The 24,803-nt window shown below is 44.6% G+C and overlaps 1 protein-coding gene across 6 annotated transcripts in view; it reads left to right on the plus strand.

Moving 5' to 3' along the window:
• Positions 1-24,803, plus strand: part of tet3 (tet methylcytosine dioxygenase 3) — a 55,756-nt gene that overhangs the window by 12,628 nt on the left and 18,325 nt on the right. Inside the window, exons 1-3 of one of the 6 annotated variants that reach the window (XM_049577776.1) lie at positions 1,515-1,970; positions 2,692-2,751; positions 19,391-22,313. In XM_049577776.1, the coding sequence (XP_049433733.1) occupies positions 19,439-22,313 (2,875 nt within the window). In that variant the 5' untranslated portion in view covers positions 1,515-1,970; positions 2,692-2,751; positions 19,391-19,438. Of the gene's footprint in view, positions 1-1,514; positions 1,971-2,691; positions 2,752-7,338; positions 9,010-12,346; positions 12,767-13,929; positions 14,075-19,390; positions 22,314-24,803 lie in introns of those variants that run through there. The other 5 variants (XM_049577772.1, XM_049577773.1, XM_049577777.1 and 2 more) reach the window with 5 other exon arrangements.

Below are 24,803 nucleotides of genomic sequence, written 5' to 3' on the forward strand. Positions count from 1 at the left end.
ACAAACACGTGGCCCGTGTGTGACGTCAGCAGAGGGGATTTCCCATGCCATATGAGAGCGTCAGACAGACACTACAAATGCTGTGTCACTGTGTGGCTGCCTCTCCTCACCACGCCACACTTCGGCTCCCTCTCTCTTTTCGATTCCCTCTCTGTTTCTGTGTCTCTGTCTGCCTCTCGCTGTCTGTCCGTTTCGCCTCAATCCGCTGTGTCTTCGGCAGCTTACATGAACTTACGCTGACTTTGTCTTGTCCTGCAGCGGTTACTCATTCAGCAACCCTTTTTACTCTGGCACGTCTTCGCGATTTCTAATATCTTACAAGTCTGCTTTGGCGCACTTGTTTTTGTCAGACTTCCTGTTTCACAAAAGCTGATCATTTACAGTTTTTAAGAGGGCTTCGTTAAAAAGGAGAAATGCATCAATGCAGCGGTACCTCTTTACTGATATGCACCAAACCATTTCCCCTTGTTTTTTGTGGGAATGTCCAGCGCTTTGGAGAGAACGTAAGCTGATGTCTGGTTTAAAAAGGTACATGGAGATGATCTTTCATACTCAGAATGTAAACATTATGAGCACAAGCTTCCAAAATATGCTTGATATGTCATTCTCAAACAGACCGTGTATAAAAGAAATGCAGCTTACACAGTGTTTGCACGTGTATGCTTTAGAGATCATTCATTTCACTCTGATGATTCCTGATCTTTTCTGACATAAGAACTTTGCTTATGGCACTTATGTAGCTTTATTTTGTACTTCTCTGAACATTGCACAGTATCAGTGGCTCTGTGCTCGTTTTCTGCATCTTCACTTGCTTTGAGTCAGCATGTTGGGCTTTGCTGTGTAATTGTGCATTTTGCCTGTCAGAGGCGGGGGGTTGTGAGGCAGTCTGAGAGGGTCTGTGTGTGTGTGTGTGTGTGTGTGTGTGTGTGTGTGTGTGTGTGTGTGCGCACTGTGCAGTCCAGTCCAGTTATTGCAGGCAGCCCTGACACAGATGGTGCTCAGCGATACCACATACCAGAGGCATTGTTTAGGGAAGGCGAGTTTGAGGAGATAATTGACAGGCATAGAGAGAACCCATCCCCCCCTCGCCCCCCCCAACACACATACACCTCCCGTCCACCTTCACTCTGTCTCTTTATGTCAGCCTCCCTTTTATGGTGCTGCACACACACGCAGGCACAACAGACCCCTTCCCTTTTTATTTTAACCTCCTCTTTTTACTAGCTCCAGTCTCTCTCTCTCTCTCTTTCTCTCCCTCTCTCTCTCCGCCCTCACTTGCTCTCCTTCTATTTCACCCTAGCAGCAGAGCCCAGCCCGGCCGCTGATTGGCGGACGGACTGCCTTTGTGTGCTATCTCTAGCGTGACGTCTCTCCAGCGAGCTCTGTGCGTGTGTGTGTGTGTGTGTGTGTTTGAGTGTGTGTGTACATTTGTTCATGAGTGTATATGTCTGAAGAGAGAGAGAGAAAGAGAGGGGGGAGGGGGTGGTTTAGAGGGCATTCACATCATGTATGCAGAAGCAGAAGAGAAAAAAGACCTGATCGAGTGGGAGGAAGGAGTGATAGCGATCACAGAGAAAAAATCCCTTGTGTGTACGTGTGTGTGTGAGCGTGTGCGGTAGACCTATTGGCATACTAGCAGGAGAGAGAGATAGAGGAGAGAGGGAGGTAGAGCTAGAGAGCAAGCGACACAGAGAGAGAGAGAGAGAGAGAGAGAGAGAGCGTGCGTACGAGGGCTCATGTTAAACCAGATTAAAAACACAAGATGGCTTCCTGAATGGGCTGCTGGAAAACAGACGAGAGAGACAGAGAGACCGAGAAAGAAGAGAGGGGAGGTAGAGAGAGAGAAAGAGAGAGCGAGAAGAAAGGGATAGAAGGATAGAGGTGAAGACAAGAGGGAGCCCGAGTCTTCTGATGGGGATTCGGCCAGCGGACGGAGGAGTACAAACCAAGGCAGCTCAGAGGCTTGGAGGGTAAATATTCATCATTCCAGACTATTTTAGGATTGATAGGTGGGTGGGGGGGCGGGGGGGGGGGGTGGTGGTGGAGGGGGCCAGATGAGGTTGGCGGGACTGGGGAACAGCTCGAGGCAAAACATATCATTTAACATTGAGACAGCCAGGGCTGTATAGACAAGGGGGACATGCTGTGCCAAATAAGAAGATGCTATTGTTTTACAATAATCAGACCTGCTTTGATGAACCATTTCCATCCATTGCATCTCACTCTCAGCAAGCCTATTCACTGACACTTGTGCACGTTTTGCCAATTTACCCTTTTAAAAAACTGGGTTACGCAGGCTTGTCTAATGCATATATTAGGAAGGCTGCGCCAGGTCGGGATACAGACATTACATAATTCTATAATTGAAATTGAATCTGGCTTCGCTGTCTCTCATTCTCTGTCCCAGCAGTAGAGGGAAGTGCCGGATCACAGTTTGAACACAAATCAAAGAAAAGACATTTGTGTGCACAGCTGCTTCTTGATGGTTGTTGAGGATGACAGGAATGATAGCGAGATTGTATGTGAAATGGCTTACATGTCATACCTGGTACCTACTGTCCTTAATGACGAGTCTTTCTGAACAGGCCCTTGTCGCATTATTCTATTGATTGTTATTCTCACCCCCTCCCATCTCTCTCTGTCTCCTTCTCAACAACCCCCCCCCCCACGTTCCGTTGAATGGCCGTACAGGTGGAGTATTTTGAAGACAACCGACGAGGCTGCTTGGGAAACCCTGAACCGGCAGCTGAGGTAAGAGAGGGCATTGGGTTTGTGTCTCTGCACTGTTGTGTGTGTCCTCTCTGTCATCTGTTCATAATCTCTGTCCATGTTGCTTTTGATTCTCAGCTGTTATTTCATCGGTGCAGTGATGCTCTCATGAGGTGTAAATGTGGTGGTTAGTCAAGGCAGGGACCAGTTCCCCTACTCTTTCAATGTGTGTATTCGCACGTGCACTTTTACAAACCTGACTACGCTCTGCTAGTTTTGTTATGTATGTATATGTAAATGAATTTGTGTGAATGGGTTTAAGCATCGACACCTATTACAAAGAAAAGGCTGTGATTCTCACCGCTGTGTCGCTGAGATGTCATCTGACTATTTACTGCTCTCTCCGGCGAAGACATGAGCTCATTATATTGGCCCTGATATGATTGCAGAGAGAAATAAAGGTGCATTAGTCATCTCTAGGCATCTGCCTTCCTGTACTAGTTGCCCCGCTCCGAAGCGGACTATATTAAACTTCGGCTTTATCTCCAAGCCGCGGTGAGCTGAGCGCCTCAGTGATGAAGTAGCGGCGTCCTCAGTTTAAAGCGCCCCACGCTGCCCGCTGATTGGTGCCAGAGCCAAGCATGTGTAGATACAAGAGACCAGGGAGAGGAGGAGGGAGGAGGAGGAGGAGGAACCCTACGCGCTGGCTCAGGAGCCAGGGGGGCTGTCCTTCTTCTCCTAGGTTCTGGAGTCAAATGAGGTAAAGGGAGTAAAAGTTAGTGGGTCACGCATGCGTACGTGTTTGACTGTCGGGCGTAGTAACCTGTGGCGTGTGGCCGCTGAGAGCTGCTGTTCTACAGCTTGCCGAGCCGGGGCACGCTTGTGTGTTTATGTGGAAAGGAAGTTTGAGCGGCGAGGCTTCATAGAGAAAGGATTTATTGAGCACCGAACAAGCTGTTGTCTGAGTTCTAAGAATCTTGTGATGTCCTCTCCAAGTAGAAGAAAGAAAGCTTTGATTTGACTTGCCATCACATGCATAGTGGAACATTTCGGTGTTGTGTGAACCTAGACATGTGGAAGTGACAAGGTATGACTCGAGTACATTTGTGCCGGGAGATACATTGAGCTGCGTCACCAGTCATATGACATATAGGTCAGTCTGTTTCAAATGTCATGAATGGGTTTAGCTCAGTGACATCCTCTAACTTACCTCTTAGCCTGCTCTAATCCTCATCCTTATGTACATGATCTCTTTATCTACAAGGTATATACGACCATCTGGTTTGCAGAGGGAAAAAATCACTCAACTGTCCGTTCGTGACAAGAGGTCTACACTATGTTAAACAAGTTTGTGTTGTCTGCTTCTGTGGCTTTCCTGAGATCCTGTTTGTTAAGGGGCCTTGTCCTTGGTGGTGTGTTTATCTCGTGAGGACCTGTTTCCTTGTCAAACATTTCCCTGGTTACACAAAAGCAAACCCAGTCTACACCCAACAAGCTGACAGCACTATTTTTGACATTTTAAATAAGTAGTTATACAGTATCATTAAGTATTTTAAGGATCCACACAACAGCTTCAAGATGTTGGAGCATAAAAACATTTCGTGATAGTAGACATGGTTAAAATGGAGCCAGACAGCACTTTCAATGATTTATTTTCAGTTTTGCTGTTCAGGAAGCAAAACTGAAGTAAGAGTTTACCACAACACATTATAAGACAGTAAGACTGCACACGCGTGATTTTTCTTTCCGCGCCCCTACACAGGATTTCCTCTTTCTACATGAGATGAACTTCACACAGTACACTGGTGGGAAAGAGTCAAAAGCAGAGTAGAAACACTCAAACCGCTGAGTGTGTGACGGCAGATGGAGCGTTTGTTAATCATATGTTTAGCCTTGCGTGGAATCCCCAGCCTTGTCCGCAAAGGGTTAACACTGACCTAGTTTCCGTGGCAACACTGAATGTCTGATGACATCATTGCTTTAATTTTAGCTCAAGTCCGGCATCCAAGGTTGGTCACATGACCAACTAGCCGGCACCACATGTGTGTATGTGTGTGTATTTGTGTAGTAAGTGGTTTGGTTTATAGTACAGGCTCCCGGAAGCGGAGGGTTTGACATCACCTCTTCCATTCAGCATTGGCTTTCGATGTATTTACTGCTCTGCAAGGTTTCCACTCGGTCAGTAAAGAACTGCAGCTCTGTTTCCCATGTGCCCTGACACGCAAACAGTGATCTAATTGTGACATATAGTTGACAGTTTCCCTTTGATCTTGGTATCACTTTGTCACAGTCTTGCTTTGGTCGGAACTTCATCTCAAATGTTGTTTTTTGGTTGATAAATGACATATCTCATTCTCTTGTAATATTCCGTGTTTAAAGATACTGGAGTAAAAGGCATTTAATGATCAAAAATATAAACTGAAATAAATTATATGTCCAGAAAAGCATTCATTTAACTTGGTTACACCAGATCTGTGATGATTAGTCAATCAAAAGAAAATTAATCCCCACTATTTTGATAATAGATTAATCATTTCAATTATTGTTCAAGCAAATGTTTTCAAACATTGCTAGTGTTAGTTTCCTAAATGTATGAGTTTGCTGCTTTTCTTTGTCATTGATGATAGCAAATGAAGAATCTTTTTTCTTTTCTTTTTTGAATTTTTTTTTTTTTGTTTTTACATTTTATAGACAACAAATACCAATAAATTGTGGAAATAAATGGCATAATAATTTGATGATGACAATAATTATTAGATGCAGCCCAAGGTCACACTATTATTTTTTTTTACAGAATGCTCCTTCAGTCTGATAGTACTGATTATATGAATTAGTTCATAGTGAGTCATTGTATGCACTGAAAAAGGTGACTAACTACATTTACCCGTTTAACCTAAATTACAACCTTGCATGCAAACCCAGCAAGAGTTGGTTGCTAACACCCACTGAACAACCATCTATAGTATCTATAGTGAATCATGTGTAGACGTGCTGCATAGGCTTTCTTTAATGGTTATGAAAGAGCTGTTTTATCAAAGACACCCCAAGGACTTGAAATCATCATATCCTGTAAGCTCTCATGGTATTCCAGGTGACATTTTAATGTATGTAGTCAACAACAATTGTCTCACTTGCATGTAGTCATTGATGTATATGGACATTCTAAGCTCTGCACTGTTGTCAAGTTTCATCTCTGATTAATGACAATTAGCAGATAATTGTCTGTGCACTGTCTGTCCTGCTACACTGCTTGTGTTCCTGCATGTGCCAGCCTACATGGCTGGACTCAGCCCACAGCCCAGACCAGGGCTGGATCAATACCCTGCATGGCACGACGAGTTGTGGTTGGTGGCTTGTTGGCATCGTTGGTGGTATCCGTGTTTGATGTCGGAGGGAGGTTGTCGGCCGCCTGGTGCCGCAGTTAATAAAAAATGAATGGAAAGAGCAGGGGGAGGAGCCCTCAGCTGTTGCTCGAGCTCTTTAACTCTCACCTCTCTGGTGGCTGCTCCTCTGCTCCCGCTGGGCACCCACTTTATACAATCCTGAATCCCACTGCTGCCCGACGCTGCCAGGTTTTATGTAACACAGCGCCACAGCTGTTGGAGTTTTCAACACAGACTATTGGAACAAGCGCATGAAAATATTGATTTCTGAAACAACAAAGGTATATTCATGTTAATTCAGTGGATGCTGATATCTCCAGAAAAGGTGGTGGATTGGACTAATTACAATGCAAGACAAGACATACAACTGGAAGTAGCCCAGAAATGCACAGTAGTTCTCAAAATATCATCCTGTCATCATCCTCTAAGAGCCTGACTTCCATATGAATGATTAAAAATACATTTTGACATTGATTGTCAATCTGGATGATTTAGTGTATGTAAAGACCGACATGGCTTCATAGTGCACAGTGGAGTACTGGCCCTTTAAGCCCGGCTACGCCTGACTTGAACATATGGGAAGCTAATCTTAGCCCAAGTCCTGAGAGAGACAAGGCTGGCAACCAGCCACTGTGCAGAGCTGAGGAAGGTTTCTCTTGCTTTCACCCTGTCTGTTTTTCCCTCTCAACTCTGAGCAGTTTCTGATTTTAACCCCATAATATTATCTCCAAAAAGTCATCACATAATCTTTCAGGCTGTGATGTATCTCGCCTGAAGACAATTGCTCTAGTATTTGAAACAACTGTGTTCTGTCAATGATTACATCATTTTCCAATTACATTTGACCGCTCAGCTTCTTACCATGACTTGGCACACATTAGCCTGGCAGGTAGTAGTACACAATGTTCTCTTTTTTTTTTAGCTCACTTTTTTCCATTGGTTTCCCTCCTGTCTGTTGTCTACTCTCTTTGTCTCAGAACCCAAATCATATTCTATATATTGATTACAATCCTCTCCTTCTTTTCATGTCCCAAAACCTCAGGCACAAAGAGCTGCCTCTTAAAAACAGCACCCCCTCCTCGTCCTCCTCCTCCTTGTTATTTTTTTAGTGGCTCCACCCTGCTCAACAGCCCCCCACCCATCTCCACCTTTCCATTTTTTTTCTCCCCTCCCTTCCAAACCACTCCTCCCTTTCTCTTTGTGAAGAGTGGTAAAGAGGGGGTCCGGGGGGGGGGGGGTGTTAGGCCTTCCCCAGCTGGGCTATGCGTGCCGACTTGCACGTGCCGAAAGTCAGGAGGTATGACTCAGACTGGTTACCCTACACTCAGCACTACGATCTACACCCAAACACACCCTGAACCTAACACCATCCTGCCTGCGAGCATGGAGGGGGTGGATGGGTGCAGGTGGAGGGGGGACAGATGGCAATGAAGGCAAAGACAAAGAGAGAGAAACAGCCAAGCAGGCAGATGCAAGGTTGAAATAACAAGGTGATGCCTAAAATATGAACAATATGTTAACAGTGTGTTACTCATTATAGACGGACAGATGGATAGATACAGTGCTTTCATAGATACATACATACTCTGCATATGGTTACACATTCTCACGGAGGATGTATCATATCTGATACAAAAAGGCACTGTCTATCATTTTACTGAAATCAGTGCTATCCAAAACAAAACACAATTTGTACCTTGATTGTTCATAAAAAGACAAAACTGGACGAAATTAATAATTAACAAATCGTAATAATAAGAGATTCCAGTAACGTATTAGTCTTTTTTGTTTAACCAGGCTCAAACAGTTTGTGACGCTTCTGCTCTGTTTAGTATGATGTGTTCAGTGTAGCTCTGCAGCCTCTTGTCCTGCCCACCAATAAACCCAGTGACCCTGACTGAACAATCCAATACTGTATGCATACTAGCGTGTGTGTGTGTGTGTGTGTGTGTGTGTGTGTGTGTGTGTGTGTGTTTGTATGTGTGTGTGGAAAATCATTAAAGCGTGCCTCTGCATTTGTTTCCAGAGTGTGCTTATGTTGAGTGTTTTTGCTTCTGTGTGTATGTGATGAGAAACATGCAGGAAAGATAAGGAACTGAAAGATAAAGTGATAGAGAGCAAAAAAGGGAAAGAAGGGGGGAAGGAAAGGGAGAGTCACAGAGTGTGTCAGATCAGATGACCTTGATGTCTTTAGACTGCAGGGCAATATGGGTTGGGGGTTGGGGGCGTATGAAGGTAGATGGGAGCAGGAGGTGGAGTCAGCTGACAGGAAGAGGTGGGAGGAGGGGAAAAGGACCCTCATGTCATGACCGTGATGCTCATATGAGTTATTTAGGAAAAGCTTCTTTTTTTTTTGCCTCAGATGGTGCAAATCCTCCCACTGATGAGAGGTGATGGAGGTGTTTAAATAGTGAAATTACATTAATTCTTGTAATAATTATTCACCCATGATACCCTTGAAACAGAACAAGTTATTCTCTTTTGGCTTTTGTGCGTTTCATACACGCAGCCCTCCCACCTGCTATGTGCTGGTAATATTTTAAAAAGCTTGTTTCGGTGTGTGTGAGGGTTTTATGTCAGGACTTTGTTGAGAAGAAAAGAGAAAGATGACTCAGGCTTAGTCATATGCAAGCCAACCCAACACACACTGCTGAGGATGGACTTTTGTTGTCAGTCATCCCTCCTACAACCAAGACCTTTCCTCTGCGCTGCTGAGAAACAGTGAGCGAGAGACAGAGTGAGAGCAATGGAGAGAGAGAGAGAGAAAGAGAGAGAGAAAGAGAGAGACGAGGGCGTGAAACAACTCATTTGAACGATAATTTGAGGAGATTGTGAGATGAAGTGATTGATGTGAGAATCGGAGTCTCTGTTGAACCTTCCTCTCCCTCTCTCAATGCCGGGTTACAGCAGGTTTACCGTAAGTGTTTTCCATTTCATTTTCACTGAAAAGTTTAGGTACTTCAGCTGTTGTTATCATTTGTCCTGAGGGCTTAGTGTCATGTGAAATGAACACAGTTGAATAAGAAGTTAACTAGGGCAAGGCTACTCTTCCAGTTATCATCTGTCACATTGTTCTGCTATCTGGATGAGGAGTAACTGATTGTGTTCAGGAGGTGGTGTCAGGACAGCTCTCTTGGGCAAACCTGAATAGCAGCATGGTGGTGTTGTCTCTGTGTATGGCTTTAATCACACAGAAAGACATAACACTAAAGTCATGAGCATACTTTATGACCTTCTCTATTGTTGTAGCTTATCTAAATGATCGAGGAAATTTCTCTTCTTTTGTCAAACACAGCCAAACCTGATTGAGGTAAATACCCGAAATGTTTTACCTGAAATGACATCTGCTTTATTCTGCTGACTGAGTCATCAAAGAGCATGTGTTTGAAGCAAGATTAGCCTCACTATGATTTAGTTTTATTTACCTACATACAGTACATTTTGTCATATATATACTATATTTACTATGTGTTGTTTAGTATCCGCATCTTGTGTTGGAAACAGCTGTATTTGTTATGAAGGTGGTTCTTTCTCTTATGTTGATGTTGAGGTCAAATCATACTTCTTTGTTTTACTCAGCTATGTACATGGACAGTGACAGACTCACTTTTTACATTAAGTCATATTGTAAAAAGTGAGTCTGTCACTTTTTTCATATTGTAAAAAGGGACAGACTCACTTTTTACAATATGACTTAATGTGTTTTGGTGAAGCGCGACACTCTTTCCTAGGTCACAAGTTCAGCTTGTTTTTGTTCTGCTTTCTTGATGTTCATTTAAAAACGGTGATTGCCATGTGATGTCCTTCCTTTATAGCACAGTTTAAATTAGATCCAGTTTTGATAACTGCTGGTCTGCCTAGTCCTTCATCTGTCCTAATGAACGTTAGCTTTGACAAATGAATTATTGTGGCAAAGGTTGTATACGTTTTTTGATAGGAGCATAGCATTAAAGGATAGAAAAGGTCTGCTGTGTTCAGTAGTTCTTTAAAATGAGGAACTGTGTGTTTAGAGCAAGTGATTCAGGGGTTAAGTCGGGTCTCGAACTCCAAATGCTGTGTCATTGCAGCCAGAGGAGTGAGTGAGCGAGCACAAGCGAGTGGAGTGAATGAAAGAGCATGTTTTTCGAGTGTCCGTTGGTGTGTGTCGATGGTGATAGTAGAGAGTGGGCACATGTGTCAGATGAAACATGTGCCCACCCAGTGGTGGAGGCAAGCGCCCTGGTGGGAGACACTGATGATGACGGTGACGATGTAGCTACGTCATCGCCACATGTGTTTTCTACCTCTCTTGCTCATTGCTCTCCCTCTCGCTCATTGGCACTCCCTGGTCATGTGACCTAATGCTCTACTTCTCCTCTCCTTCCCTTAGACAGCTTAGGCTGCGCTGTGTTTCTCTTTGGGATTGACGCTCATCTCTGTGTGTGTATATACGAATATGTGTGGCAACAGAGAGACAGACAGTGTGCAATTTACAGGGCCAGAGAGCGGGCGCGTCAGAAAGTGTTGGAACAGTAATGCAATAAGCTATGTTAGAAGGAGGAAAGGCTCAGGAAACAAAACAGAGAGGCAAATCAAGAGAGGGAGGCAGAGGCACTTTGACAAAGCCAGAGAAATGAGAGATCAAGAGAAACAGGGTAAGGCAAAGTAAGAGAAGCAGGGAAAGGCTACTGAAGTTAATCCAGCCATAGCGCGGTGTAGCCGGCACATGCTCAGTAATATAAGGGGAAAATACTACGCAGGAGCTGAACGATCTGCATGGGGAGGACGGCCATGTTTCTCCCCCCCTCCTCCTCCTCCTCTTCTTGGTTAAATCTGCTCCACAACTCCAGCAATGTTCGAGAGAAGAGAGGAGACGCCACAAGGCCGGTCAGCCAGCAAGTGGGCGAGGGGAAACATCCAGCGATCATGACGACGTTGATGATGATAATGGCAATGACGCCAAGGCAGAACAATGGTGAGGAGACAAGAGGACATTATCTAGTGGACAGGAGAGGACAGTCCTTCGTCCTCAGCGAACTGTAATGGGTTGATTACTCGTGGTTGCTGTCTTCGTTTGGCAACAACCTGCAAAATCCTCTTTGTGTTTGCGCCCTCTTCTTCCTCATCATCATCTCCGCTCCCTTTACAGAATCAGTCACATCATAACTGAGCGACTCTGCTTTCTCCTCAGACTTCCCTCTTGTTGTCTTCCCTCTCCTCAGTGTCTCCATTCCCTTCATCCTGCTACTCTTTCTCATTGATGTCGAAGTGTCACCTGCTGTTCCCTCTCAATTGCCCAGCGTAGTTGTCTCGTTCTTTTACCTCTGTTGTAATCATATCCCCATCGTTCTTCCGTTTTCTTCCCCCTTGTAGGTGAGTGGGTTGACATAGAGTGTTGATGAATGATTGTATATCAAGCGACCCTCAGCTTCCTTCAATCAGAAACCTACCACCTCTTCTGTATCCTTTGGATCTTGGAGGAAGGGCCAGTAAGACCGTCAGCAAGCCAGCTCCCTCTTCATCAAGCAAACTCTCTCTTTTCTTTGCGTGCAGCCTTGATAGAGGATCTATTATCAGCCACAGGTGTAAGATTGAAGCTTTATGTTGCAAGCGATCAATGGGCAACGGATGTGAATGTGGATGGGGAAGAAGATGAAGATCAAAGAACCGTTATCAGTGGCTTCTCCTTTGGCCCAGGGCTGAGCCCAGTCTAGACGCTCAAACATGGAACGAAATCTCCGTAAGGAAAACCAGATACCGTTTGCAGAAGGCATTAACAAGCATAATAACGTTGCTTTTCTTTGCTCCTTTTCCTTTTTCCTGTTGACGCCGTTGTGAGTTGAGATTGTGTATTCGCTTGGCAGCCACCGGTTCGCCTCTGCACTCGAAAGCAGAGAAGCGCTGTCATAGCCGAAATTGCCAACACCTTTTGTGGACAAACCAAACACACAACATAGCCTGAAATGTAACATCATCTAATGCAGTAGAGCAAGTAGTGCTGAAGGGCGTGGATAGTGACAGAGAGGTTTTCTCATTGGTAAGAGCTCTGCTGCACTGTGCTGTTTCCTAGGCTGCCGCTACTCGCGACTATCCCCCACAGCTCTCTCTGTTTCTGCTCACTGCACACTCCTCCATTCCGTACGTGCCCGCTGTGGCTCAGATAATGGCCTCTCGCTCTGCACACACAGAAGAGAGAGAGGAGATGGAGGGAGAGGCTGCATGAGAGGGAGGGGAATGGAGGGAGGGAGGGAGGGAGGGAGAGAGAGGGGGGGAAGGTGGGGGCTGCAAAGAGAAGCCGACTGCATGTGTAGCCGTGAGGAAGAAAGAGGATATTGAAAAAGGGAAGGGAGGAGCAGACAGAGATAATGAGAAAGGAAAAAGGAGAGAACAGAAAGCGTCGACCATAAGAAGAGGCAAGAGAGAAATGAGAAACGTGTGGTTTGCGCTGGGGGGAGGTGTGTTGTGTGTGTGCGGGTAGCTGTGTGTGCGTGTGTGAATGCATGTATGCGTATATCCGCGCTCGCTCTGTCTGTGCGCCGCACAGACTGGATGAAATAAACAGGAATACAACCCCAACAAGGCTGGATTGCTTGTGGGCTGCTTGCCAGCAAGCAAGTCTCATGCTCCTCTCTTTCTCCTCTTTTTCATCCTGCTGTACGACCGGCTACTTCGTCTGGACGTCTAGAACCACGTAAGTATGTGTCGCTGGTCCTTGGGTTCTCAGCCGGCTTCATATTGTCAGGGTCTCTCTCTCATGTTCCAGCTCTGCATGGCAGAAAAGGAAGGGGTGGGGGAAGAAGGAGGAGGACAAGAGGGAGAATGGGAGGGGGGGAGGGAGGGGGGGCATGTGTTGTATATGTGGGATTTAGGTTCAGCTGTCTACCACAGTCTGAACTTAGCCCCCTCACCACTAGCAGGATCTTTAAAGGCTTTGTTTCCTCCCTCTAGTTTTGCAGTGTCAGTGTTAAACAGTACTCTCACACAGAGATGTAAAGGCTTGTTTAAAGGGCTCCCAGACTCGAGTGTCTGGTCTACCAGGTTGTGCAAGATCTGCTTCGGTCAGGTGTGTTAATGTTTTCAGATGCACTTTTTGGTGTGTCAAGCATGTACAAACATGACATAGAGTGACACACTTAGAGAAACGACTGAGATGAACTCCTGGCAAGAGAGTAGACTCTGTTACGGTGTAAATATTTGTCAAAGCACGTGGTCTGTACACTCCGAGGCACCCGCATAGGTGTAAAGCGCTGCAGGTGTGAGCACAGTGTTTCCATCCTGGACCAGCATATAGATGCACAAAAAAGTCAATCAAGGTTAATCAAAGCTCTGATCATATGATTGAAAGATCTGTTATTTTGTGTGCAGTGCAGTATTTGTTATCTGCACCAGCCAAGCAGAGTAAAGTCCATTTGTTCTCAGTGTGCAGCTCGAGGTGCTTTAAACCCACGTGACTCATGTCTGTGGCAGTGTTTTGTATATGCAACTCAGAGAAAGAGGAAAAGAGAGTGTCAGTGTGACTGATTGTGGGATGTTAGGTTGTGCAGTGTTGCAGTCACTATGTTTCAACACACTGCAGTTCTCATAACTGCCGTACACAGCTACACCCCCCCTTCCTCTTTCCCGTCTGATGCCACTGATAGTGCAGACATGGGGCCTCTCACGTATTGCATGCCGGCTGTTCATTGCCACCCCCAACAACCCCCCCTCCAACCCCGCACCACCTCTTACCAATACCACCGCCACCCCCTGGGACCCCCAACAGACACCCAGCTCAGAAGGTGGATTCAAAAGAGCCGAGCATACTGCCTGTCCAGTAATTAGCCACTTCAAAGGCTCATTTCAATAATATTCAAATGATTGGGGAAGCTGGACGTCAGGCTCACTTCTACTGTCATACACTGATGGATCTACAAACAGAGGCCATGTTGGGTCTTTTCTGACTCTTCTGAATCAGGAACCAGTTCAAATCTATGTTGGGGTGTGAGACCGACAGCTAGCCAGAGGTTAGTGTGTGAATGTGTAAGGAATTACTTTTATCTCCAGCACTCTATCTTAGTTCAGTTCTTGTTGTGTCTTCCGTCAGTGAAGGATTGTACTTGCAACCAGAATTTTGTTGCATGGAAGTTTGTCACTATTGTACAATGTGAGGCATACAGCAGGTGCATGTTGTGTGTTCATAGTACACACAAAGGTTGAAGATTTAGACATTGAAAAGGTCATTACCACAGTGTGTTGGCTTCAATCTATTGGGTTAACACAAATGTATTTATAAAGTGATTCTGACATTATTTTCTTCTCACAAGGCTGTTAGATATGTTCAGCCACAACATGAACTCTGTCAATGATTTCTGAGCCTGCCCTTGGATTATCTTTGTTTGCTGTTTCTCTAGACACAGTTTGATAATAATCTATGAGGAGCTAACCTGGGCTGAATACTGTTTCCAAGTAACATTTTAGTATTCAAGTGAATTGGAGCACCGTAGTTGGCTTCAACATGCCAAGATTGTAAATGTAGTAGTTACTTGTGAATCGTCTACACCTTTTTTTATGGGGGAAACTTGGTGCCCCCTTGGTGCTTTAAGACTAAAATAAACTTAATGCTCAGAAGATGTAATTTCACACAAGTCCAAGTGAGGTATTTGCACTTTTTAATGTAGCTACTGGTAACTAGCCCAATTCTGACTCAGAGGAAGTGAGATAAGTAGCTGCACCGATCAGCTCCTGATAGGAGTTACCAACTGCCTGAGACGGTCTTTAAACCTATTCAAAGGACCAAAGACATGAGAAGCAATCACTCCTTTATTTGTGACTCTTAGCCAGCATGTTTATAAAATATTTAGACACTTCCCATCACACCTCTTCCTTACTGGACGCAATGTGAATGAACAAGCATGTGAGCCAGCAAACCCCAGATTGTTTCAGTGGTGTCCAGTGAAGATGTCCTAACCTGCTCCATGCATCAGCGAACAGGCTATGCAACTTGTTACTTGTTTGAACCCTGGTTTTATTTTGACGAATTTTTGTGCACCTCCGTACTATTTTCATTGCAACAGCAAGCAGTTGCTTAGGCTTGCTCAGAGTTTGAAAGGCTCCCTGAATGTCGTTGCTCATAGTATATCTGCTCTCTATCTGCCAGACTTTGCTCACTCACTGTATGTCATATACTGGAATGCAGTTCCTTCCTGCAGTAAAAAAAAAATTAACATCTGTGACAACAGTTTATCTAAAATACAGGTGTTGTTACCATGTTACTTATCCAGAGATCGATTCAGTTATAGATCAGGTGGTAATGTCAGAAGCAGTCAGTTGTCACTTTGTTTTTTGCTGTATAAATCACTGATAGCAAAGACAAGGATTTGTTTGCAACAATAGTTTGAAAACTAATAAAAGGTCAAAACATTTATTGAAAGAGGCCCTTATTTCAGTAACGTACAGTAAAGTGCATGGTCCAAACTCCTCAGAGAAAAACTCCTGTTTCACCATCAAAAACATACAGCCTACTTTTTTTGACAAATTACACATTTTACTGAAGTATAGTGAATTAAAATGAGGATTAGAGTCCCACCTGTGCAAGGTGGTTTGACCCAAATGACTGATCGAGTGACACATTGTCATTACTGTGCTGAGCGCTGTGCTGTCATTTGTGGGATTTTTTTTTTTTAAATGAAAGTCAGTATCTCTGTACTTCGGCCCAGTGTTTGCCTTACTTATGCACTGTTTCTGGAGTCAGTTCAACATAATAGCACAAAACTTGAGAGTCTACATTATCACTAGTCTTACATAGCTGTCTTAATGGGTTGTTTGTATTTCTTTAAACCAATCACAATTGTCTTAGGTGGCATTAAGCCCAGGAAGCCATGACAGTGCCCTTGCAAAATAGTGACAGGAGGCAATGTGTTATGGTGGAGAGGGAAGCCCTGGCTTTGTAAAATGACTGAAGTTGTAATTAAAGTTGTGGTTGTTGTTTCAGGCACAGCGCTACAGTAAAGTATGTAGATAGGTGGCTGTACAAAACTAGTTTCATGTAACAATGGAGATTTTGAAAACGGTAATATGCAGGAATTTTGTTACTGTCTGAGATAGGCGGCCAATGACAGGCCTCATAGCCACAGTCTACATGATGTGGGCAGAGTACATTATCCCCATCACTCATTTGGAACATTCCAGAGAGCATCTTGGGATGCTGTAGTCCTTTGTCTTTCCTCATATGTTCCCAAAAAACGTATGGGTCCTTTGACTTGTGAGGAAAAGGTGTGCAAGTCAACTAAATATTTCCTGTGCTTTCATCACTGCATCAATTTCTCATGAGGCGATTTAGCCTGTTACGGAAGTCATTTTATTGCACCATGTCATTTGCTATCCAAACATTTATGTCCATGGCTTGTTTAACACTAGATTTGGTGCCCATTATGTCTGCATTCACCAACTCTGAGCTTTGCACTTTCACTGCTACACACTGCTTTGCTTCCAACAACTTAATTCCCATCACTTTGGTAGACTCCTTCTTTATTAGCATTGGGTTTTCTTTAAATATTTGTTTGCTTTCATTAAATGTTGTATATCTCAGTTTGGCTCAGATTATTGGAGAACATCATGTGAGCAGAACCATACCAGAAAAAACTTCCTTGTATATTGTTGTAATGAATGGTTAAACCCTTATTGTGAGTGTACTGACTGAACAGCTGTGGTGTTCAGTTGGTAAAAGGACTTTTACCAACATGGGCAGAGTGGTCATTGATCAGTTGGCTTTGTATCTTAGATCCTGTGTGTTACAAATTATTTTAAACATATTGCTCTTCAGATATACAGGTAATTTTCAGTTTACCAGTCAAGTCCTGTTTTGGATGAAAATGTCTTTGGATTTTGATAATCTCTCCAGTGAATAAGAGTTGCACTGCACACTTCACTTCAGACACTCAATTACGCTGCAGTCAAAAGACACTAATAAGCCTTCAATGAACAACTGGAAAACATATTCCTATAGAAGCACTCTCTCTGTAAAGAGAATTTTCTAAGTTTAAAGGTAGCAATTAAACAATAAGTCCACAAAGAGCAAGATAACTAAGATAAGATAAATTCAGTGTGTATTTTATGCCCCACCTCTGCCACACACAGTCTCCCAGCACAATGGGTGACATGTTTGTAACTCCCAACTGCCTGCTTTGCATAGTCCAACTGATCTGGAGCACAGTGTCCATTTATAAACAACAGTGAAACCATGTTACATGACTTGTGACTTGCTTGACAAAACACTTGCCTGTTATGAAAACACTCCACTGAAGCAATAGTTAATGCAGTTTTCCATAGCCCTACTGACCTGACCCTGCAGCACTGTATGTTCAGTGTAGTGGTGGGAGGGAAATCCTGGATAAGAGCTGGTTAGAAGGGAATGGAGTCTGATATTACTCTGATGATTGATATTTATCATTCTGTCAACTGATTCTTGGAATACAGATATAAACACCAATTTATTTTATTCAGTTACAGCCATTATTAAACAGACATTTGGTGATTATTCAAAATCATGCCTAATGTACAGTAGTGCTGCACAGAGACAGTTTGCAGGGCAGGTGCTCAAGTGTAAAAAGGAACATCACTTTCACAATTCTTTCTTTCTTTCTTTCTTTCTTTCTTTCTTTCTTTCTTTTTTGCACATGCAAAGTGCTGGTGCAAAAAACACAAACTGTGCACACACAAAGTGCACCCTTCAAGGAGGTTTCTATCTGCCAGCACCAGAGGGCTTCATTAGCTTGAGGCCTAAGTACATACAGTACATGTGTGCACAGTGGAGCAGGGAAATGTCTGTTTGGGTTACGTATGAGGTGTCAAAATATCTATATTTCATACATCTAGTAGCTGCCATACATTCTACTTTCTACATTTTTTTATTTATTGAAATCAGGCAACAACAAAGAAAACAATGCTACATTGTGCACACTTTAGTAGTCTGTCAAGTAAAGAATCATCACAATCAACAACTCTACACACAAAATTGAAAATTGAAAATCTGAATAAATAAAATAATAAATCAACCAGTCTACCCTCCGAACTACAGAGTAGGCCTACGTACAGTTACAACTACAGTTACCTCTCCTCTCCTCTTCACTTTGATAAACTTTTTGCTGGGCTCTGCCAAGTTGGCTATCTGGCTGACTCGCAGGAACCGGACTCAGGGTGCCGGCAGTGTGGAGCCGGTGCCGGTCTTAGAAGCACTCTTGAAATCCTGGCTCAGAGTGGAATATTGTTACTGTCAATCTGTGGACAATTTACAGTACTTTAAAGAAAGATGGACTGTTGGGGGTGTCATGTGCTCTGTGATAGGGAATGGAGAGCTGGTATATCATTTCTGAGTAGTTGTTTAACGTACTGTGTCTGGCAGACTGTTTATTCAGGAGCAGTTTTTCTCTGTTTTTGTTTGTTTTGTTTTTCATTTTTCTTGATTTGAACTTAATGGTTTTCAGTCATTGCTGAAATGATTTAATAAAGGGACTTGAAAACCTCTCCTCTCCTCTCCGCTCTGCTAAACTCCTCTTTTTTCTCCACTCCTTTTCCTTTGCTCTCCTCTCTCAATTTGTTCTAGTCTTCTTATCATTCTCTTCTCCTCTTTGATTTTTTAAATAGTCACATGCTAATTCCTATAATTATCTTCTAAATAAGCTTTAAATATTCTTAAAGTATCCCAGAAAACAGATGCATGCAGCTCGGCACTCCTCCTCTGCCCTGTTTACACACCGCAGCCCCAAACTGCATTTTGTTAAAATTGATTATCAGAGATGCAATGTGGGAGAAGTTAACTTTATTTCAAATTTAGTTTTGGTTTAAAAAAACATGTGGAAGTGGGAAAGAAATTCACCGTCTCTTTCTGTTCACACAGGGCAGCTGGTAAACCCCCAGTTTACTTGTTGTTAAGCTCAATGGCGGGTTATTGCCTAAAATATACAGGTTTTTTTTCGATGTTTTAATAGTGGTTTAATGTCACAACAGTGACAAGCAATGCTGAGGCTTTGCAGGGGGCTTGATTTGTATGCGACTGCCACAAGGGAATTTGAAGAGAAAGGGGCAGAGGCTCGACTTAAATGCAGTTGTCAGGCACATAACACACTTTGAGTATTAATGCCATTGGTCAAATTTAAAAACTGAAATGAAAAATAATTAAAAGAAATAGAAAAAAATTGCACTTGTCTAGACAGAGTGCAAAAGAGCACCACCTGAGGTCTATCTGTTCAAGTGTCTGATGTACAGTGTATAATGTTGTTTTACATATTGGATTGATTAGATTCCTAAAACCTCACTAACCTCCCTCCACGGTTGTCTTTCAGACTGTTCGCGAAGTCACTTCAGTGGATGGCCCCAGAAGTGGAGGCCAGATGGAAATTGGGTCACATGACCGCCTCCAGGAAGGCGCGCTGAGCCTGGAACTGGCCAATGGGGTGAATCGCTACCCTAACGATGATGCGACATCTATGGAAACAGAGCAGCAGAGGGCAGGAAGCGTGCCTCCAAGGCAGTGCTGGGTGTCAGGACATGGCAAGGTCAGTGACACCCAACAACAGCAACCATGCTGGAACAGCAGCAGCAGTACAACCCCTGGAGAACCTGTCCACCACGCAAACATGGAGGATGCCCACAATCTGGTGGCTTTTTCTGCTATTGCTGGCTCCTTGCCTCCCTCCTCCTCCTCTCCGTGCCTCGTACAGCCTAACACAGCCCAGTTGTATGAGAAGTTCACCAAGGAGATGGGTGCTGAGGGGACCCAGGCCAAACTCTCTGCAGGAGCTCATGAGGGAAGCTGCCAACCTCCAGAAGACCTGAACACCCTACAGACAGCACTGAGCCAAGCCAAACATGGTCACAAGCCCCCCAACTGCAACTGTGATGGGCCCGACTGTCCAGACTACCTTGAATGGCTGGAGAAGAAGATTAAGTTGGCAACCGGTGAGGATCAAGATGCGTGCAAGATAGCTGATACTCCCCCACACTTACAGACTTACGCACAGCCACCCCGTTTGCAGCATCACCCTCAGCCGTACCCCCAAATGAATGGTGGCCACCGCCTGTCTTCTTCATACCCCCAGCAACAACAGGGAACGCAAGGCCCTCACCCAGACCAAGTGCCCTGCCCCAAACCCCCGATTCCGTGCTCTCCCCAGGTGCTCTCCATAGCCAAGGAAAAGAACATCAGTCTTCAGACAGCCATTGCCATAGAAGCCCTTACCCAGTTATGTGGTACTGGTCCACGAGCTGATGGCTGTCCAGGTCAAGCTTCCTACAACAGTAACCTCCATCACCACCAACATACCCAGAACATCCCATCTCAGCCCCCCAATGGCACTAGTTTAATTCCGTCCTCTCCATGCACCCACTCATCTTCCTCACGCTCTCAATCCGTCCCTCCAGGACTACACACCATCCAGCAGGCCCCAACGTCCTGTGAGCACCACAGGCCCCAATCCCAAGGCCAGCCACCCCATGCTACCCCTCTGCCATCCTCTACCTCTCCCTTCCCAGGTCAGGGAAAACACCCAGGCTTCAGCCCTAATCCCCAGCAGTGGCAGCAGGGCTCAGGCAGAGGCTCTGAACAGAGGAACCCATGGATGTGTATAAAATCTGAGCCCCAGTCTCACTGTGTTGCTGCACCTCACAGCAGCTCAGACCCCATGTCAGAGCTGAAACAGCTGCTGGGTGACACCAGTGGCAAGTTCAGCAATGCTCATTTCAAGCCTCCAGTCACACAGCAGATCATCTTGAACCAGAATGGGGGTATCCAGGCCCAGGACAACCCAGCACTGGCAAGGATAAAGCAAGAACCAGACTCTGGTGAGCACTACCATCACACTGCCTCCATGGGACATTATGGCATGGCTAATGGTCAGCAGCAGGGTCAGCACTACCATGGCACTCCCCTGTCTCCTGGCCAAGCAGCCATCAGCCACTCCACTCAGGCAGCTCTGCAACAGCACCTTCACTACAAGAGGAACCTCTTCTCTAACCACTCCCCTGGCTTTGGAGCACCAGGCCCTCGTGCACCTATGGTTTGTCAAAACTTGAAAAAATGGTGGCCACAGATGGACGCAGAAGGTTTGCCACATCTGGCCATCAAACAGGAACCCAAGAAGAAAAAAGGCAGCCAAGGATCTCCTGTCATAAAAGCTATGAGTGGGATGCTTGCGGTCCCTCCTCTGCCCAAACCCAAACAGATAATCATCAAGAAGACCAAGCAGAAAGCCTCCATGCCAACCTTCCTGCCTCAGACTCAGATCTCCATACAAAAACCGCCAGTCCTCATGATGGACAGAGCCCCGGCCCTGACCAGCCTGCAACCAGGTCCTCTTCCCTCTCTGCCCCTCCACTGTAACTCCACTCAGGCTGCTGCTGCAGGCCTCCCTGCCCCAGCCCAATCTCAGGTATCCATTTCCAACTCCTCAATGACTCCCTCTTCCACTGCTTTGTCAGAACACACTCCAGCCCTCATGGGCCCTCAGCCCCAACCTGTGTCCCCTGTAGCCCATGCGAAGTCAGAGGAAGTGGGCAGCCTGGCCTCCAGTAACACCAGCACCACCACACCTGTGACCTCCACATCTCCATCCAGCACCTTACAATTACAGAGTGTCATCAACATCGACCCGAAGTATGAAGAACTGATCCGCCAGTTTGAGGCTGAATTTGGAGATGCAGTCCCAGACGTACCTGCCAGTCAGCCCATGGAGGAGACCGCCACAGCCCCTCAACCGAGGAACTGGTCCCAGACCACTCCTCAGGACCTCAGTTCCGCATCATCTTCCACCCCTCAGTCAGCTCCCTTAATTCTTGCCACTCAAGCCAACTCCACACCTCATCCAGATGATCAGGAGATGGAAGTCAGCAAGGATGAGTCAGGGACCCTAAGTGAAGCCACCTTGAACCAGGCATCCACAGAAGGCTCTAAGAGGGATTTCTCCTTGCATCAGGAGGCCATTCTGGACAAGCAGCAGCAGCAGCAGAGTGTGTTACAGGATACATTCAGCATGCCGTGTTCTCCACTGTCAAAACGCATGAAGCTTGAAACCTCGGGTGATATAGCAGTACTTTCCACCACATGCTATTCTGAGGAGGACACGCCCACTAAGGACAGTCTGCCTTCTTCTCCATCTCTCAGAGGCTTCTTAGAGTCTCCTCTTCGCTACCTAGACACCCCCACCAAGACCTTGCTGCATACTCCTTCCAAGGATCTTCAGGCAGAGTTCCCCACCTGCACTTGTGTCGGTAAGTCACTGTTGGTATACACTGTTGGTCAACATACTGTATTGGCACTTTTCAGACAAGTTTAAAAGTATTAATGATCTAACAAATATAACACCACTCCAAACATTAGTCATTTTTATTTCTTAGTGGAGATAAACTGATGCAGGGCTGTAAATCTGATCAGTGTTACTGATAGTGAAGGCTTTTCTCTGAAGTGCCTTATAGCAGCAAGGGAACCACATTTTCTAAATCTGGTAATGTTTATTTTTTGTACTACCGTTTCAGCTAAATGTAATGCTGTCACTGTTAAGTGTTAGTTACTTTTTGAAATACACAGGTCCACTGTTGGGTTTTCCATTTCCCCATCTGCATGAGCTTTTCTGTCTGGATGCTTGTTGAGTGCGTCTAAGAATGTGTGTGTTGCCAGGGTGTGTGGCTGCGTCCATCCAGACTGCGACAGTGTGAGGCACTAAAGGCAGCGGGCAGGAACAATAGCAGTGGTGGCAGAAGGAGCCTTTTGTGTGGGTTTGGGTCTGGCAGGCAAGCAGAACAGAGCCTTTGTTAGACAGAAAGAGGTTGAGTCCCATAGTTTGGGTCATACCCTGCTCAGGTTATTTGTTTACAACAGAGTAGGTGGCCATACAGTAGATGTATAGATCATATTACTGTATATACCACATATTAAAGATAAATAATAAAATAACAGATAAAGTTAGTGTAGGCGAATGCACCCTTTGATACAGTCATATTAATATAGTGTAAAAGATTGAGTCTGTATTATTTAAAAAGACACAGCCTATCTGTCCATTAAGTCATTAATTAATGACTCAGTAAATCAAAATATTACTGCTGCAGCTGCTGTGGGTAACAGTTCATTAACTTGGTGCAATAACTTGCACAATGAAAGATTTGTTCTTAGAGAAGCTATGAAGATATCATCTCAATTTTCTTACATATACTGGGTGTTCACTGGAGGGCTACGAAGGGTTAAAGCCTGGTAAATAGACCCTTGCTATCTCTAAACATTGAAGAGGGTGCACAGCAGGGGGAGAGCAGCTGCAGTCAAACACTTGCTAGCTGTGTGTTGTTACTATAACCACCAGACAACAAGTCTTCATATAAAGCTTGGTTACACACTGCCTGTCAACTCCCTGTAGCCAAACACTGCCTCCAACACACACATAGAGTGTACAGCCATTATGTGCAAAGTACACACACAACCAATTTCCGTGCAAGAATTTAGTGTGACTCCTCCACTTCCTGACCCGAGCCACGCCCTGGTGCCTCCCTGCACCATCAGGGAAATGTGACCTCATGTTGCCTCTGATCCAGAGACACACACAGCACTGACTGTCCACACTGTAGATGATCAGCTAGTGCTGATCATTTACATTTAGAGCATTTACCTAATGTTATCCAGAGTGTGTGCCACACTATGATAAAGAAGTGTTGTGTACAGAAGCAAGAGGAACACTTTAGTTGGCATACAAGCTAGCTGTTACAGAGCTGGACAATACAAAGTCCATTAGAGACATTTAATGTAGGACACATTCAGCTGCTCAGTATCACATACCGTACAGATATTAGCAGTGAAGTCATAGGACGTGGTTTACAGCCACAGATGTATGTCAGACAATGGTCAAATGCACTCACGCACACATATACACACACTCATACACAACATAAACACAGATGTACACAGCCCCCACACAGACACACCCTTCCTCCCTCATAACACTCACGCAAACTGAGTCATTCATCACTACCTCAAAAGCTTCTGCTTTACAAAATGTCTCCACACACACACACCACACCCTGCAGTCACAGCCCACTGTCTGTGTGCTCATATGTTTGTGTGAACTGGATGTTGCAATCAGTTGCACATTCTCACGCTGCTCATAGTTGAGTTGACTTCAGCTACAAAGAGGATGTCTTTGTAGTTTTTCCAAAAATACATCAATACACACACCTCTGATTATTTTTTTAAACAAAACTCTGTAACAGCTGGAATGTGATTATATGCAAAGAAACTTCATTCTTGACTGAAGTCAAAGGACTTTTACTGTTAAATAGTCTGAGTGAGACATTTACCCCCAGCTTCAAGCAGGACTCTATCCAGGAGCTAGTAAATAAGGATGTGAAGCAGAGAAATTATTTATTTGATCAATGTAATTTGGGTCACACTGCTGATAATGTTGCTGCAAATATTATGTCCTTGTACGTGGTATATAGTGGAAGAGATACTTTGCCGATTTTCAACCAGCTTATCATATTATATTATTATATAACATATTATAACATTGTAGAGAGTATGTTTAAATGAACTGTGGTAAACTAGACAGTGCGTATCAAATATAAACCAAGTTTCTGTCACAGCATTGCCTATTTCTCATCTAAAATGTCTTCAGAAATATATTTTAGTGCATTGTTTGGCTGTAATAGAAGAATTTCATGAGGCAGGCTGTTTCCTGTATTGTAAAAATGGAGGCTGAAAAAATGAGATCAAACTGT

Source organism: Epinephelus fuscoguttatus, linkage group LG6 (genome assembly GCF_011397635.1).
Source record: "Epinephelus fuscoguttatus linkage group LG6, E.fuscoguttatus.final_Chr_v1".
NCBI classification, from domain to species: domain Eukaryota; kingdom Metazoa; phylum Chordata; class Actinopteri; order Perciformes; family Serranidae; genus Epinephelus; species Epinephelus fuscoguttatus.